Source organism: Lepidochelys kempii, chromosome 2, assembly GCF_965140265.1.
Source record: "Lepidochelys kempii isolate rLepKem1 chromosome 2, rLepKem1.hap2, whole genome shotgun sequence".
NCBI lineage: Eukaryota > Metazoa > Chordata > Testudines > Cheloniidae > Lepidochelys > Lepidochelys kempii.
In genome coordinates this window covers 216,927,854-216,945,220 of record NC_133257.1, presented here as the reverse complement: position 1 = coordinate 216,945,220, position 17,367 = coordinate 216,927,854, and the positions used below count along the sequence as shown (strand labels likewise).

Sequence of the window (17,367 nt, the reverse complement as noted above, 5' to 3'; positions counted from 1 at the left end):
CCAGATTGTGCCTGGCCCATGTGAAAGTGTGTGGCAGTGGGAGAGGGCACAAGAGATCTTTGAATCACTTGCATGGCCTGCATAACGGACAGGCACAATTGCAGTCCTTGCCCTTGGGGGAGCACATGAACCCATCCTTCTCCTCCACCCTGCAGGGGCATCTGCAACCCCAGAGTGCAGTGAGGAAGCAGGGCCAAAGCCTCTCTACTCCTCAATACCAGCCCTCTGAAGGAGGCCTGTCGAGAAGGGGTGCAAGCTGACTCCCTGGAGATGGATAGCTGCAGGTGTGCTTGCCTGCATGTGGGGAAGTTCAGGGAGGAATTCCCCAGGGGCAGTGCAGCTCTGCAAGCTCCTAATGCAGGGCCATAATTACATGGCACAGCTGAGGCTTAGAATTTGAGATTTGAACTCAATTATGTGCTCTTCCTTATGCAGACTCTGCCCAGAGTTCGCTTGTGCTATCTTATATTAAGCAGATGGAACATGGGAAGAGTGCTCTTACTGTAATTGTCATAGCTCTCAAGTCACACATTTCTTGTCAACAATTACACAATAGTTCTGGCCACCATATACATATACACCCTGTACAATAAAACATTAATATCATCAAACATTTACAGCAATGGGACGGGCAGGGAGTTCACAAGGGTTATGCATTTTTCACATACTCCTCTTTCTGGGACAGTCTCCCAAACTTCCATCTGCTTACAGCTCTCCAAACCCTAATGATCCTAGAGCTCCTGGTGATAGTGATGTAGGGTATAATTCCAGAGCACAGACTGCCTGTTTTATAGCTGCTAGCATGTTGTTTACTTAACTTCTTCAGTTCATGGACTTCAGCCATTGAAAGATAAGCAAAAGGACACCAAGGGGAGATTCATTACATACAAGCCTCGTGAATGCAAATGGGAATCCAGGCTAATCCTGTCAAAGAACCCTTGGCCACCAAAGTCTGCTTCATTTACGGTTAGTTGAACCCTGAGCCAAGCTCCCTGCCTCTCTGTTGGACTCCAATCGGCTTCAGATCAGGCCCTTAGGGACTTTGTGGATAGTTTTGATGCAGCTAATGAGGGCACCAGGCTGCTGGAGAGTTTAGGAGACTCAGTAGATGGATTGCTGGGTTCTCCCCTGTCCCTGGATGTAGTTTGTACCTGGTAGGGGGGTTAGGTGTGGGACTCCCACTGATCATGGTGGGAGTTGGAAGGATAAATTTCTTGGGGCTGCTTTGAAAATTAAGCCCTTAATGTTAAGAACATAAGAATGGCCATACTGGGTCAGACCAAAGGTCCATCCAACTCAGTATCCTATCTACTGAAAGTGGCCAATGCCAGGCGCCCCAGAGGGAGTGAACCTAACAGGTAATGATCAAGTGATCTCTCTCCTGCCATCCATCTCCACCCTCTGACAAACAGAGGCTAGAGACACCATTCCTTACCTATCCTGGCTAATAGCCATTAATGGACTTAACCTCCATGAATTTAAATTAAATTAAAGTTAAATTGTACCATACAGCACATGGCAAAGGCACATACCCTTACATCTTCAAACTGCCAGGGGGACCATGTGGAAGAAAGTTCATTACTGGGGTGGGGGGAGGTGTCATATTCCCTGTGCAAGACATTGACTATTTCCAAAGGTGTGGGGGAGGGCGGGGGGGGGGGGATGATATTGGGATGGCTTACAAACATAAACCAAGCGCTTAAAACTAAAATGTCTCTAAACATAAAAGGATCTTTGCTCCCAGTGCATGCACTCAACTCCCATTAGTGTTAATGGAGAATGTATTGAACATGGATATTATTGTATGCGTAGCAGATGCTCCAAGTTATGAAGTTGTCCTATTGTGTAATGATGAGAGACATTAGATCATCTGTACCAAATCTATTTGCAGCAATAGTTTTGCTATTTAAAAGTAATACCTGTAATATTTGCAGAAGCAAATAAGGTGATTGCACATACAAATGTGCCTAAATACACATTTGGATGACCTATTCCCTGATTCAGATGTGTAAGCATGTCTGAGATTCTGGTTCTTCAGCCCTCCCATCAAAGACCATAGGAGCATTCTCCTGTCCTGTGTGTCATTTAATTGCTCTAATTTATTTTTACTATTCTATTCCTAGAGACACAGAAGGCGACGTGGTGCCCACACGGCGTTCCTAGATCGTGTGGATGAAAAGCTACGTACAATATGGCAGGAGGAAGTAGGTGGTGATGTTGTACTGTTCCCTATGGTGCAAACCCAGTGTCTGCTTAGGGCCACATGATGGTTGCTTGTGCAGGGGGTAGCTGTGATACAATTATTTGTTTCTCAAGGAAGCAGGGACTGCTGGTGCTGCCAAAAGCAGTTCATACCTCAGCAGGGGGCGTGGCAGGGCAGAGTGAAGGGAGGTTAAACACAATAGATACAAACTCCTCCTGGGGGATGGAGAGGAGAGCTGCAGAAATCCTCAGGTGTTCGCTTTAGAATGTGGGATGTGCTCAGACCAGGACTGATACCGATAGTTACAATCTCAAACCTCTACACAATGGCAGAGGAAGGGAACAACAAGGGTCACTGGTGACTGAGCTCGTGGTAATGCCCTGGGAGAATTTGAAGTGCCGTGGAAGATGATATGTCTGTTGCTGTCCTACACAGGCATGATGTCTCCATCCATTAACATGCAGGCAGTGCACCTCCTCCCCTCTTGCAGCGGCTCTCAGATCCATAACTGCGTGGTTAAAAAGCAGAGCTGGGTGACCTGCTGATTAAAGCAGGAGATGTATGATGAGTCACTCTTTTTCAGATGCAGAGTCATCTTCTGCCAAATTGCATTTTTATATTTCTCGCCAGAATATGATTCAGAAGAGCTGCTCTTGGTGACTAGCGAGCTGCTGAAATGAGCTTTGCTTACATACGTGCATTCCAAACTGACAATGAGACTCAAATCCAAAACCACTGCCAGGCACTTCTTTAAATAGAGGGCACCTTTCTAGGGAAAGTTTAGTATTTTTATCTGATGTTGATTTTGTGATTAACTCAATTTAAATTCTTTTTTACTCTGTATTTGGGGTGGACATTCACCCCAATGCTGGGGGCCTGCAAAGCCCACATCCCATTTATGCCCTTAACATGGGTCTTACATAGTGCATAAAGCCTTATCCTATCCCGCTGGACAGAAGTGAATTTCACCCTGGTGTACTAGCCTTCCCATATTTGCCCTTGCAATCTTCTAAAGCCAGAGCCACTCTAACCTGGTGCTGTGCTGAATAAAGTGTCAGAAATGTTGGTGGGAGCTATCCTGCTAATGCTGTTCCCTGCAGTCTCAGTGCTTCATTGATTCTCTGAAGTGCCCAAATGGCAGCCCGTGTGCTTAGCTCCACATTCATTTTTGTCCTGATCAGTTAGGGCAGCAACACAGCACTTAAAAAGAAAAATCTATCTCCTGAGATATTTCTCCTAGCACGCCTCTCCTGCTGTGTTCCCAGTCTGCGGATCTTTTACGAGTCCTCTCCAGGTTGTTTTCAAGCCACCTCTGTCCAACTGGTAGGCCCCCTGGGAGGAATAGAACATTCCAACAAATACTTTGAATGCAGTGCCTTGGTGTTCCCACATAACTGTGATCACTAACATTTCAAAAGCAAATGTTTGATCTTTCAGCAGGTGCAATCATGGAATCATAGAAATGTTGGACTGGAAGGGACCTCAGTAGGTCCTCTAGTCCAGTCCCCTGCACTGAAGCTGGACTAAGTATTATCTAGAACATCCCTGACGAGGTGTTTGGCTTACCTGGCCTTAAGAACCTCCAGTGACGTGGATTCCACAACCTCCTTACGTAATTAGTTTCAGTGCTTAACTACCCTGATGGGAAGCTTTTTCCTAATGTCTAACCTACATCTCTCTTGCTGCAATTTAAGCCCGTTTATTTCTTGCCCCATCCTCAGTGGATAGGGAGAACAATTTATTAACCTCTTTATAACAGGCTTTTATGTACTTGAAACATGCCCTGTCTCAGTTTTCACTTCTCCAGATTAAACAAAGCCATTTTTTCACCTTTTCCTCACTGGTCATGTTTTCTAGACCTTTAATCATTTTTGTTGCTCTCCTCTGAATGTTCTCCAATTTATCCACATTTTTCCCAAAGCATGGTGCCCAGAACTGGACACAGTACTCTAGTTGAGGCCTAATCAATGATGAGTAGAGTGGAAGAATTACTTCTTGTGCCTTTATTACTACACTCTTGCTAAAACAGCCCAGAATGATGTTCACTTTCTTTGCAACAGTGTTACATTGTTGACTCATATTTAGTTTGTGATGCACTACAAAACTTAGATGCTTTTCTGCAGAACTCCTTTTTAGGCAGTCATTTCTCACTTTTTATTTGTGCATTTGACTATTCTTTCCTACATTCAGTACTTTGCATTTTGCCTTATTGAATTTCATCCAAGTTATAGCAGATCAGTTTCTCCAGTTTGTCAAAATCATTTTGAATTCTAATCCTGTCCTCCAAAGCACTTACAACTCCTCCCAGCTTGGTATTATCCACAAACTTTATAAGTGTACTCTCCATGCCATTTGTCATAAATATAAAGGGAAGGGTAAACACCTTTTAAAATCCCTCCTGGCCAGAGGAAAAACCCTTTCACCTGTAAAGGGTTAAGAAGCTAAGACAACCTCGCTGGCACCTGACCAAAATGACCAATGAGGAGACAAGATACTTTCAAAGCTGGGGGGGAAGGGAGAAACAAAGGGTTCTCTCTGTCTGTGTTGTCTTTTGTTGGGACCAGAGCAGGAATGCAGGTCAGAACTCCTGTAAAGGGTTAATAAGCAATCTAGTTAGATATGCGTTAGATTCTGTTTTGTTTAAATGGCTGATAAAATAAGTTGTGCTGAATGGAATGTATATTTTTCTAACTTAAGGTTTTGCCTAGAGGGATTCTCTATGTTTTGAATCTGAATACCCTGTAAGGTATTTACCATCCTGATTTTACAGAGCTGATTCTTTTACTTTTTCTTTAATTAAAATTCTTCTTTTTCATTGTTCTTAAGATCCAAGGGTTTGGGTCTGTGTTCACCTATGCAAATTGGTGAGGATTTTTATCAAGCCTTCCCCAGGAAAGGGGGTGTAGGGCTTGGGGGGATTTTAGGGGGAAAGACGTTTCCAAGTGGGCTCTTTTCCTGTTGTTTTTGTTAGACGTTTGGTGGTGGTAGCAATAAGGTCCAGGGACAAAAAGTAAAATAGTTTGTACCTTGGGGAAGTTTTAACCCAAGCTGGTAAAAATAAGCTTAGGGGGTTTTCATGCAGGTCCCCACATCTGTACCCTAGAGTTCAGAGTGGGGAAGGAACCTTGACACCATTATCCAAATCATTTTTGAAGATATTGAATAGAACCAGATCCATGACAGATTCCTGCAGGACCCAACTCAATATGCCCTTCCAGTTTGAACCAGTGATAACTACTCTCTGGTGTGGTTTTCCAAGCAGTTGTGCACCCACCTCTTAGTAGGTTCATATAGGCTATATTTCCATAGTTTGCTTATGATAAGATCATGTTAGACAGTATCAAAAGCCTGACTAAAGTCGAGATATAGCACATCTACTCTTTTCTCCCATCCTCCACAAGGTTTGTTACCCTGTCAAAGAAGCATATTAGGTTGGTTTGACATAATATGTTCTTGACAAATCCATGTTGACTGTTACTTATCTTAATGTCTTCTAGGTGCTTACAAATTGATTGTTTGATTATTTGCTGCATTATCTATTGCTCCATATTTGTGCCAAAGGTACCTAAGTCAAGCTGACTGGTCTACGATTCTCAAGTTGTCCTTATTTTTCCTTTTTATAGATCAATCCTTTGTAAATATTCTGTTAATACTTTGCTTTCAATACCATGGGGTCTATTAAAAACCCACTGCAGCCTGATATGGTAGATTGCACTAAAGGAGAATGTCTTAATTTCACAGGCATGCCAGCCCAAATAGCAGGAAGAGGAAAAAGCAATGCAGTGGAAGTTCTCTAGCAGGACCCAAGTCAATGCACCAAGTCCAGCTCTGTGAAATGTATAAACCTCATCAAATCCTGTGAAAGATACTACTGGTGCTTCGCTGCATTTCTTGTATGTCCTCTTGTGTCAGATCTCAAATCTTTGAGAACTCCAACCTGGAATAACTAATGAGGGCCACATCCTGAGCTGTTGTAAATTGGTATAGATAGCTTCATTGACTGAGGATCTGGAATATCTTTAACACAATGCAGCAAGCATAACTTTACATTTATACCGGTATAAAATGGAAACCCTAAATTTACTAGAGTTTTGCTAAGTTTTGTGTCTTATGATCTTTATAACTGAACAAGGGAACTCTCTCCCTTATGGAGTTTTTATTCCTGAAGGAATGAAGTGGTAACTATGACTTTCTCATCCCTAAGAATGTCTTTTTATTTTTCTTTCTCCTTCCTGCCCCTCAGTCTCTTCCCCTTCTCACTAACCCACATTCCCCTCATAGTTACTTCCCCCACTTTCCCAGAAAATCCACTCCCTCTTCTCTCTATCTAGACTTCCCCTTTTTTATTTCCTCTCCGAGTTATTCTACTTTTTTCTCCATCATTTTATATGAAGGAAGGGAAGAGTGAAAGGGGATGAAGCAAGAGAGCACCACATTCCCTCTTGGTCTCTGCTTAATGGCACTCAATAGACTCTTATTCTCCTGAGGGCTGTAATACTTTAGTCTAAGCCTGGATTTTGGGTTTAGTGTGCGGGTGATGGGTGGTGTTGGTAGTCTGTGATTCACAGGAGGTCAGCCTGGATGGTCTGGCCTTAAGCTCTTTGACTGTCTCTTTGATTCCTGGTGAGAGCCAGAATGCCTAGTGGTAACTTATCTTCTGCAGCCTCTCCCAAGCGAAGAGCTTGGGAACAATGCCCTGTCCCAGTGTGATTCCACAATCCCTTCCTCTCCTCCCTCACTGAGAGAGTGGAAGTTTTGGCACTGACTCCAATGGGAGCAGAATCAAGCCATGAGAATTGGATAGTGTGAGGGGGATTCAATTCTCGTTGAAGCTGGTGATCGGCATCTCAGAGGGTCAGGCTCTTCGACTGGGAATTTCTGATGGTCGGGGCTTGTCTTTTAAAAAGACTAAGGCCCCAAAAGTGCAATTGCAGCAACCTATAAATAACACTGTGTGACAATATCCATTTGTCACATACCCCGCTTTAAATACTCTGGAGGCAGTGGTGTGGAATGTTGTAATACTTGAAGATTTGTGAGTTAGGTAAAATACTTAATAATAAAAAAAATAAAAAAGGCAAAGTGACCTAGATGGATTCCACTGGGGTTCCAGCTGAAAAATTCTAACTTCTCTTTTAAACCAGCTGTCACAGTTCAGGGCAACTGCACCTGTATTCCCTCTCTGCATTCAGCAAGGACACACGCCCTAGGCAGTCAGCTCTTCAGCTGTCATCTCTCTTGGGTAGAGAGCCATATCTCTCCCTCCTGAATGGGGTTTCTCCAGGCTGCATAATTCCCTACCTACAGTGTGATATCTCCAGCAAGGCAGACTGCCTAAGCAGCCAGCGTCTGTGCTTTGCTTACTCTTTGAAGGCTGATGAACAGCATAATTGCCCACAGTTACAAGTTAGCACACAGCTCTTTCTAAGCATATATTGTTAAGGTGAAACCATTCCGCAGAAAACATATTAAAACAATCAAGAGTGTACACATTTGCTAACAGGGTTACCAGAGATCATCCCAACTCCAACAAGGGCTCTGGTCCGTGATCAGACATTCAGACCCCACCAAGGGGTTTTCCTGTGGTCCAAGTTCATGACAGCTGTTAGCTCAGAACCAGCACCACTATGAATCTGAGAATCCCCTCATGAATTTGAGGGTCCCTCCTTTATACAATTTGGGCCTCTGATCTTGTCTTCATATAACAGGTAATCAGCAGACAGGTCCTCTTCTCAGGATGAAGCTTAAAAAGGCTGAGGACACTGTCTGAAATAGTCTTATGAAGCTCTTAACGCTTCCCAGGGTTTACATTAGATATGTATTCCTCCTAGAGATGTTACATACAATCCTACAATAATACATCAACATTTTCATTTTTAATACAATGAACTTCTAAAGTACTTAAATGTAATTCAACAAGGTTTGTCCAGGATATTTCAGGAAATTGCCATCTGTCACAATGGGCTTTGCATCCGACTATTGCCCTCAACTCAGAAATAGACTAAAGTCACAAGTAATATATGTAGTATGATACACACCGATGGTGATTTAGTATGAGAAAACTGCATTCCGGATTGAATTTCACTTCCAGGCTGATGGCAATGCACATGCTGCTTTGAAAGACGGACACCCTAATTTAACTCTCACCAGTGATACTCCCCTGTGCAATGATCTCATAGCTCTGCATGTACTGCTTTCTCATTAAGTGTCTCTCCAATACTTCCCAGAGGCAGAAGTGTGTATTAAATGACCTTTTACATATTAAACACCAACATCTGCCTTCAGGTAATACTGGGCAGGGAGCAAATTCATTACATCTCCAGACCCTTGTCTGGTTTGAAATGTGGAGTTCACTGTTTAACTTTCAAGGGCTGAATCTGGACCCAGAATGAACCATATTCCAGGCATGTTTGGGATTTTTCTTCTTCTCTGTGTGCTGAATAGGCACAATGCCATTCTTTTTTCTTTTTCTTTTTTTTTATACTTGCTTTGTACAGTTCTTACACAGCACTACAAGGCCTTGATAAAAACTGAGTCAGGACATCAGGATTTGACCTTATGCTTCTATACACAACAATAAAACTTAGCACTCGTATACCACTTGGCAAATGTGATCTGAGCCTTCTTAAACCCTGTGAACTAAGAAAATAATACATAGTAATTGTGGTGTGCCTAGCGTTCTTCCAGCACTATAATCAACAATAATTTACAGATGAGAAAACAGGCACAGAGACATTAAATGACTTGCCCATAGTCACAGAAGAAAATCCATTTCACATCTTAGATTCAGAAAGTTCTTGGTTGTCAGGGTTGTGCTCAGTCCATTAAACCATAAGAACGGCCACACTGGGTCAGAGCAATGGTTCATCTAGCCCAGTATCCTGTCTTCCAACAGTGGCCAATGCCAGGTGCTTCAGAGGGAATGAACAAACAGGTAAACATCCAAGTGATCCATTTCCTGTCTCCCATTCCCAGCTTCTGGCAAACCATAGTACTCTTTCTTAAAATATACCTTTTAACAGATCCCCTAAGAAATAAGGCTCAAAATCTCAGCCTATCTCCATTGCACTCCTTTGGAAAAATCCAGCTCAAATCCTTTTCTTGCTTTGATGGAAGTATTACAATATGCAAAGGAAGGAAGGGAAGAACCTGTTTCTATTAAGAACTCACTGGAAAAAAGATATAGAACTCACACAACTTTCTGTCCCCCCCCTTCCCCCCCGCATTCCAACACCAGCACTGCTATGCAATAACTCTGAGCTTGATGTGCACTCTGCATGTTCACAGGCCAGTAAACATGCCAAACCTCCCATCTAGTATCCAAATTTTCATATCAATATGACCAGAATTAATGGTTTTAGAAATGGAGTTGACATTACCAAGTCCAGGTGTCCATCCATAAACACATTTAACTCTGCAGGATTCATCAGTATACTACAGTCATTCGATCTGGTGATGTGAGATTGGTATGATAAAACATAGTACCCAAACACTCTGGTGCTAATTGTAAAGAACCTTCCACAATTACAATTGGCAAAGTGCACATAGAAGAATGTGCTGCACTCACTGTTCAACAAAATGAGAAAAAGGCATGATTTTTATAAGGTTTTCACTGCTGCTTTCCGATATACACACAGGAAAACCACTCACATACACAAAGAACTGTGTCTGCTGTTAGGGCTTGTCTCCAGTTACCGGAGGATCGACGTGCGATGATTGATCCACCGGGGTTGATTTAGCGGGTCTTAGACCCGCTAAATCAATGACCAATCACTCTCCTGTCAACTGAGGGCTGGTCTACACTACGAGGCTAAGTCAACCTAAGTTGTGCAACTCCAGCTTAGGTTGACTTATTGCGGCGTCTACACCGTGCTGAATCGATGGGAGAAACTCTCCCATCAACTTACCTTATGCTTCTCGTTCCGGTGGAGTTGACGGGAGAGCGATCAGTGGTTGATTTAGTGGGTCTTCACTAGACCCGCTAAATCAACTCCCGGTGGATCAATCGCCACACGTCGATCCCCCGGTAAGTGGAGACAAGCCCTAGAACAGCCACTTTGTCTTTGTATTCTAGGGCTGAATCCACTCACAACACAAAAGATCCTGTGATTCCATCTCAAAGATTTTTGCCGCTCAAACTGACCTCTATCTCCACGGACATGCTTTACAAAGCCTTTAAATCTTAAAGAAAGTGCAGTATGTTTTGTGTAGTAAGCACTGGCTAGAGCATGGTGTTCTTATGCCTCAACAGTCATTGGTGCTGGAGATTCTAGCAAAATCTTTTAATCCTTTTTACTTTTTCACTCTCACTGAGCAATGCATTTTAAATCTTGCTGACAGCTGTGCCCATTCTGGGATAGCTGCAGTGCAAACACCACTTGGCACAGTGTAGGAAGAACAGTCTAGGAAGAACAGTCAATACCACTACTGTAAATCTCTTTGGAAATATAAGGTCTGATCCAAAGCCCATTGTGGTCAATTGACTTCCGTTGACTTTCCATTGACTTCAGTGGGCTGTGGATTAGGCCCAGAGAGAATGAATTTACTCCTTTGTTTTGTTTGGGACAGTACTAGTATTATCCACATGGCATAAATCTGAGGTGGATTGCATTTTCTGGTATTTTTACACAGTACTTTTATACAAACTTCTGTAGCCTCATTATACATGTATGTAGAACAAATCTGAGAACTCTGGTTTGGGTCCTTTTAAAAGATTGAAGAACAGTAACTTCCATACAGGCACATAAATTAATGTTATATGGTATGATCTGAAACATGCCCTGAAATCAGAGTGCTGAACACGAGTATGGGCAAATCTGCCTTCCAAGAAAACTTGCTATTTAAAAGGAAAAATCAGCAGGCTCATGATCTATTACTGATACTTGACAATTAGATAGTAATTTTTTCTATAGATCTTAATGTACTTCACAGATCTTTAATAACTCCATTCTAGAGACAAGAAAACTCAGGAGGTCAGATTTGAAGGCCTCAGTTCAGGAAAACATCCCTATTAGGACAGTCCTTAAGCACATGCTTAAAGTAAAGCATGTGCTTAAATGCTGTCCTAATCAGGGCTGGACTTAAGCATGTGTTTAAATACTTTCTTGAAGTGGGGCATACAGCCCAGATCCTCAAAGATATTTAGGCGCCTAACTTCCATTGATTTTAATGGGAGCTAGGTGCCTAAATATCTTTGAGGATCTAGATGTAAGTGACTTGTCCAATATATCACAGCATGTTGGTGTCAGGGTCTAGTTTAGAACCCAAGTGTCCTGACTCACAGCTCATGTTTGATCCAATTTAACTATTAGAGTAATGTTATTGTTTGTACAGTATCAGTTTTCATATATAACTGACATCTAGGATCACTTGAAAGAAATTTGCATACTCTCCACCCATCTCAGTCATTTGATGTTTAAAAATCAAAACACATGTAAAATTCTGTTTTCTCTATTGCTAACTACCAACATCAGTTTGTTTGTTTGTTTTTTAATTATTGTGTATTGGTTTTTGTCTGGCCTGTGCTGGAGGACATGCTGGCTGATCTCTCGAGATTGTATCTCTGTCCTAATACAGGAGAAGTGACAGCCTGTGTACCAGTCTTGGGCATGGCTAAGGTTGCAGTCTTCCCTCTTGAACAGTGCCAGGAATGGACATGGGAGAATCATTTTGAGCACAGTGGCCCAGAGCCTCGAAAGCATTTGTGTCTCCCATTTATTTCAATGGGAGTTACATACCTAAATACTTTTGAGGATCTGAGTTAGACTAACCACCTGACAGTTCAAGAAGCCACCATTGTTTTTCCTGAGGGCCTAATTTGCCAAAATTTTCCATGCTGGTGCACAGTTTATTGAAGATTTTCTTGGGCAGAGGATCAATGTGGCATGGATCAAATCAGCATTTCCTCTGAGCAAATAATATTGTAATAGTGAATGCTTTGTTGTTGTCCGTCACTACTCTAGAATAGAAAATGCCATTTGTGTCTCTCTGTGTTGTACAATATTGTTGCTGGTGTTTTCTTAACAGTTAACTTGTATCAAACACAAGTATGCCAGATGCTTCCTGTAAAACAGGAAGGGAGATCCCTGCCTCAAAGAGCTTACTGTAAGAGGCCCACTCCTGACTGAGAACCACACAAGCATGTCGGGGCAGAGCTCAAGGCAGGGTTGGGGCCTAAAGAAGAAATGCCTTGGGCCTGCGTCTCCTTTCACTTACACAAGTTTTACACTCTGTAACTTCATGGACTTCAGTGGTGCTACTTACCAATGATGAGAACCAGGTCTTTTATTAAGACCCTCATCCCTAGAGCAGCCAGTAAGTACTGGAAATATTCTTGCTGAATTTTACATATCTACATTGCAGAGGAGGACCTGTGCTGCACTCACTTGATGCACAAAGATTTATAAACAGACAAGTGCTGGGTTTCTTACAAAAAGACTGATTCTTAGTTGGAAAAATATGACAAGGAAACGTCTGTCATGTAGATTGTACTAAAATTGTACTCAGTCCAAGGCACTTTGGTGTGTGCTCTCATTCTCTTTTGTTAACTGATCATTTTTCACTTTCTAAATGAAAATTGCAGTTTGTATCCTTGTTTAGCTCAAGAGAATTGTATCTGAGCAGTGGTTTTATACTCTGTTTCCTTCTTTGCAAACAGTTAGGAACACAACAATCCCATGGCACACAGTGGAAAGTTAAATCACAATGCAGTAAACAGATTCTGGTGCATATTTTTCCAATGAGGAAAAAGTCCCTTCTGTTGCCAGTTACGTACCTTTGGAAGAAAGACCACTGTTAATAGTCAAGCATAATTAGAACCAGACAAAGCCAAAGAATATAACAGAGATTCTTTTTTTCAATTAAGGAAATATTCTGAGCTAGTGAAGGAGACTATGTAAAAGGAAAAATAGTGGTGTGATTTATCCTTAAGTACCAGGATGATATGTACACTGTCCATTGATCACTTCTATAGCATCTGGCTGATATGTAATACATAAAACATGAGGCTAGATACATGTCTGGACAGTGGGAGAGGGGATTGTGCAATAATTTGTGATTCCATTAACTCCTTGCATTACAGTCAGTGGAAGAATTTCCATAGAATTCAATAAGAATTGGATCAGGCCCTAGTGCAGGGGTGGGCAAACTTTTTGACCCGAGGGCCACATTGGGTTTGCAAAACTGTATGGAGTGCTGGGTAGGGAAGGCTGTGCCTCCCCAAACAGCCTGCCCCCTCCCCGCATCTGCCTCCTCCCACTTCCTGCACCTTGACTGCCCCCCAAGAACCTCCCACCCATCCGACCCCCCCACCACTGCTCCTTGTGCCCGACCGCCCCCTCCCTGGACCCTGCACCTCTAACCGCCACACCTAGGACCCCACCTCCTATCCAACCCCCACTGCTCCCTATCCCCTGACTGGCCCGACCCCTATCCACATTCCTGCCCCCTGACAGGCCCCCCAGGACTCCCCACACCTATCTAACTGCTCCCTGTCCCCTGACTGCCCCCGGCCCCCTGACCCTGCCGCTCAGAGCAGCATGTCTGGTAGCGGCGCCGCCCGGACAGACCCACACATGCTGCTGCGCTGCCCTGCAGGAGTGTGCAGCCCCGCCACCCAGAGTGCTGCCCGCGTGGCAGCGTAGCTGCAGGGCAGGGGGGACAGCAGGGGAGGGGCCGGGGGCTAGACTCCCTGGCGGGGGGCTCAAGGGCCAGGCAGGATAGTCCCACGGGATGGGTGTGGCCCGCGGGCCGTAGTTTTCCTACCTCTGCCCTAGTGCATTAGCTGCATGACTTGGGCCTGGGACACAATCCATCCTCATGCTATTTTGGTGTGGTTTAAGTATTGTACAAAAATACTATGTAAATCTTACACGTGTATTTATTGAATTTGTTGGGCTCCTATTTTTATCACCTATTATCATTATCATTTTCCCTGAGTGTACCAGAGCATCTGGGCCCTGTAACAGTGGGAACCACTAATCCCACTGTTAGTGGGTATTTGGCTCTTTAAGGTGGAGGAGTCCTGGGAAATGTAGTCCTAGGGAAGTCAGTAACATCTGCCACTCTGTGAAAAGCAAGCATGGAGCTCAGTTTAAAAGTGGTTTGATTGGAGGTAAAATTAGGATTGGTTGCTTTGCAGGGCCTAGGCAGGAGGGCTTGAGGAATGGAGCCTGGAAGGCCCTGAGGGGTTAAAAGACAGGATGTAGAAAGACTCCTGAAATGGATGATGAGAAAAGAAAAAGTCCCTGAAAGGAGAATGCAGAGTGTGTTCAGGCATGAGCTGACACTTGCATTCACTTAGTGACCAGGGACAGGGCCTCTGGTGAAGGTGAGAGGAAGTTCCTCTTATCTATCTCTGAACAAACAGGGCAAATGAGCTGCTGAGCTAGGGAAAGGAGCTATGGATACTATTCAGGGTGGAGAGGGGCTAAATAGACTATTGTAGCCTGGAGAAGGCACAAAGAGGAGCTGCAACCTGAGGAGGATGCACCCGGTGACGACAGGAGTAAAGATCTACTGATGGCTGGGAGGCTGTTTGATGGTGTTGGGCTTCTACTTAACTCTAGAAGGGATTGACACTTTGGGCTTTTCACCAGAGACCTAAAAGCCTGTGGAAGACTGAAAATGGGGGAAATGAGGTGCAGGTATGTGATGGTTACTGTAGAGGTAAGTCCCTTGCTTACAGCCACAAATGATTAATGCTGGTGCCTAGGTACATTGGTAGTCGGGAAGGGTGCGTTTATATCGCTGGAAAAGCCTTCACATCAGGGCTGTGCCCAGGAAAGCAGGGACCACTCAAGCAGGTATGTCCTTGTGTTGTGTTAATTAAGCATTCTGATATTTGTACCTGCTGGCTGTTTATCAGCATACAAGGTGAAATAGACAGGGAACAGTCAGAACAAAGGAGTTTGCTGAAAAGACAATTAATGCTCCAGAGGGTTTGTCTTTGGTACAAAATTAGGTTGTGTTAGCATATTAGCTTAAGGAAATGTATCCACTAACACGGAGGGGGGCAAACTATGGCCCGTGGGCCACATCCGGCCTGCAGGACCCTTCCCTCTGGCCCCCGAGCTCCTGCCGGTGAGCGGGGTCAGGACTGGCTTGCGGAGGAGCCAGCCCAACTCCCCGGCAGCGTGGTGAGCGGGGCGGAGGCTAGGCCCCTGGCCCCTCGCCTTCTGCTCCCCTGCATCCCTCGCAGTCACGGTGTCCCCCCCCCAGCACCTGAGCAGCGTGGCTGCAGCTCCGGCTGGGTGGCACAGCTTTAGCTCCTCTAGACCTGCTGCTCCAGGTGGCACAGTCGGGGGCGGGGAGCAGGGAGAATTCTAGGGGGTGCAGCGGGGCGGTCAAGGGGCATGGGTCCTGCTGCCAGGGACAGAGGCAGAGCAAGCCAGGGCCCCCACCCTCCACTCCAGCATGCTTGGCCCCTGTTCCCAGCAGCCAAGCCCAGCCTGGGAGCAAGCCCTGCCCGACTGCCAGGGAGAGCAGCCAAACGAGCAGGGGAAATGCTCTGGGAAAGGACTGAGCCCCCCTCTCCCCCACCCCACAGGTAATGTGGGGCTGGGAGAGCAAGGGGTGGGGAGCAGGGGAGATTGGATAGGGGATGGGCGTCCCGGGGGAATGGTAAGGGGGCGTGTTTGGATAGGATGCGGGAGTCCCGGGGGCAGTCAATGGTGGGGAGCAAGAGCGGTTGGATGGGGGTGGGAGTTCCAGGGAGCTGGATATGGGGCAGGGGCCAGGCCACGCCTCGCTGTTTGGAGAGGCATAGCCTTCCCCAGCCTTCCCTACCCAGCCCTCCATACAATTTCTGGACCCGATGTGGCCTTAGGGCCAAAAAGTTTGGCTACCCGAGCACTAACATAATGCTAACATGACCTGGCAGCTAGTGCAGATAGGGACAAGTTGGGTTTGACATCTTATCAGCTAATCCTGGGTAAACTGTGATTCCAGTAAAATTTACCTGTGTGCGGCTGACAGTGCTAAACATGATGGTCCCTGGATGCGAGACCATGCTTAACATAATGTTTCCCCTAATTTGTAGGTTTTATTATTTAATTCTGGTACATGGGCCTGGAATGCAGGATAGATGCATTTAGAAATATACAAATCAAAATAAAAGCCCCTGACATGCCCAGTTGTCAGTAAAAATCATCTAGTGCATTTTATAAGTTACTGTGGTATATCCTGGTGTCCCCATTTTGTCCTTTAAGCCTGTGAAATAAAGTTGAAAAGGATTTTATTTTGATAATGTGCCTTCCAACGTCAGAGCACCTTCCCCATGCTCCTGAGTCTCAGTAGTAGTCAGAAAAGGGAAAGGAAAAAAATGTGCCATTTTCCACTAAATGGGTTTATTAGTATCTGGAAACAGGAACCAATCCCAAGCTTTGATTTAAAATAGACCTTCCTCTAGGTTAAAGTGTTTGCCTTGACCATATCCTGTCAATAGGCTTGGAAGAATTGGATTTATATTGGTAAATGTCAATTTCATTGTACATGCCCAAACAAAGGCAAAAATATCTCCATCAACGATAATCAAAATTTACAGATAAGCCAAAGTCCAGAAAAATGCTGCTGGAGACCTTATTAGAGTTTGATTTTAAAATATTTACTTTGTATATTTTTACATGCAATGTTGACAATTTGGGTTTGAATGGTTATAAGGCTTTAACTTTTTAATCTCAATGTCTTCTGTCATTACAGGATTATTATCTGATCCCCCTCCACTATTTCCAGCAACTGTGAAAAACACTTAAAAATAAACATCTGTCAAAATTATAAAATAAATAAATAAAAATTGACTTCAACCAAGCCAGCCTGTCAACAGAGGTTTGCTTTAGACACTGCTCCCAGCCGCTCTAGAGAGCTCCAGGGAGCTCTGCAGAAGAATACCCTTTATTGCTTCCACAGAGGTATAGGAGGGGCAGTTTCTCTCTAAATTATATTTCAGGCTGACTTAACCTGGAAATGGAAATGTCCATCTCTGAACTTATCTATTCTGGCTGGGTGGGTGGCCCACTTTTGGGCCTGACTCAAAGCCCCTTGAATTCAATGGAAGGACTCCCATTAACTTCAGTAGGCTGTGAATCGGATCCTTAGTGTGGAAGGCTGAACAATGGGACTGAGCTCGTTTCCTGCCTCAGTCCAAGTGGAATCAAATGAATCCAAAA

At 44.3% G+C, this 17,367-nt stretch overlaps 1 protein-coding gene across 2 annotated transcripts in view; it reads left to right on the top strand.

The window, feature by feature from the left end:
• Positions 1-16,966, top strand: part of C2H7orf78 (chromosome 2 C7orf78 homolog) — a 29,677-nt gene extending 12,711 nt beyond the window's left edge. The window contains exons 4-6 of one of the 2 annotated variants that reach the window (XM_073329552.1): positions 827-966; positions 2,124-2,204; positions 16,901-16,966. In XM_073329552.1, coding sequence (XP_073185653.1) covers positions 827-966; positions 2,124-2,204; positions 16,901-16,942 — 263 coding nt within the window. In that variant the 3' untranslated portion in view covers positions 16,943-16,966. Of the gene's footprint in view, positions 1-826; positions 967-2,123; positions 2,205-5,944; positions 6,222-16,900 lie in introns of those variants that run through there. The other variant, XM_073329553.1, reaches the window with a different exon arrangement.
• The last annotated feature ends 401 nt before the right edge of the window (positions 16,967-17,367 follow it).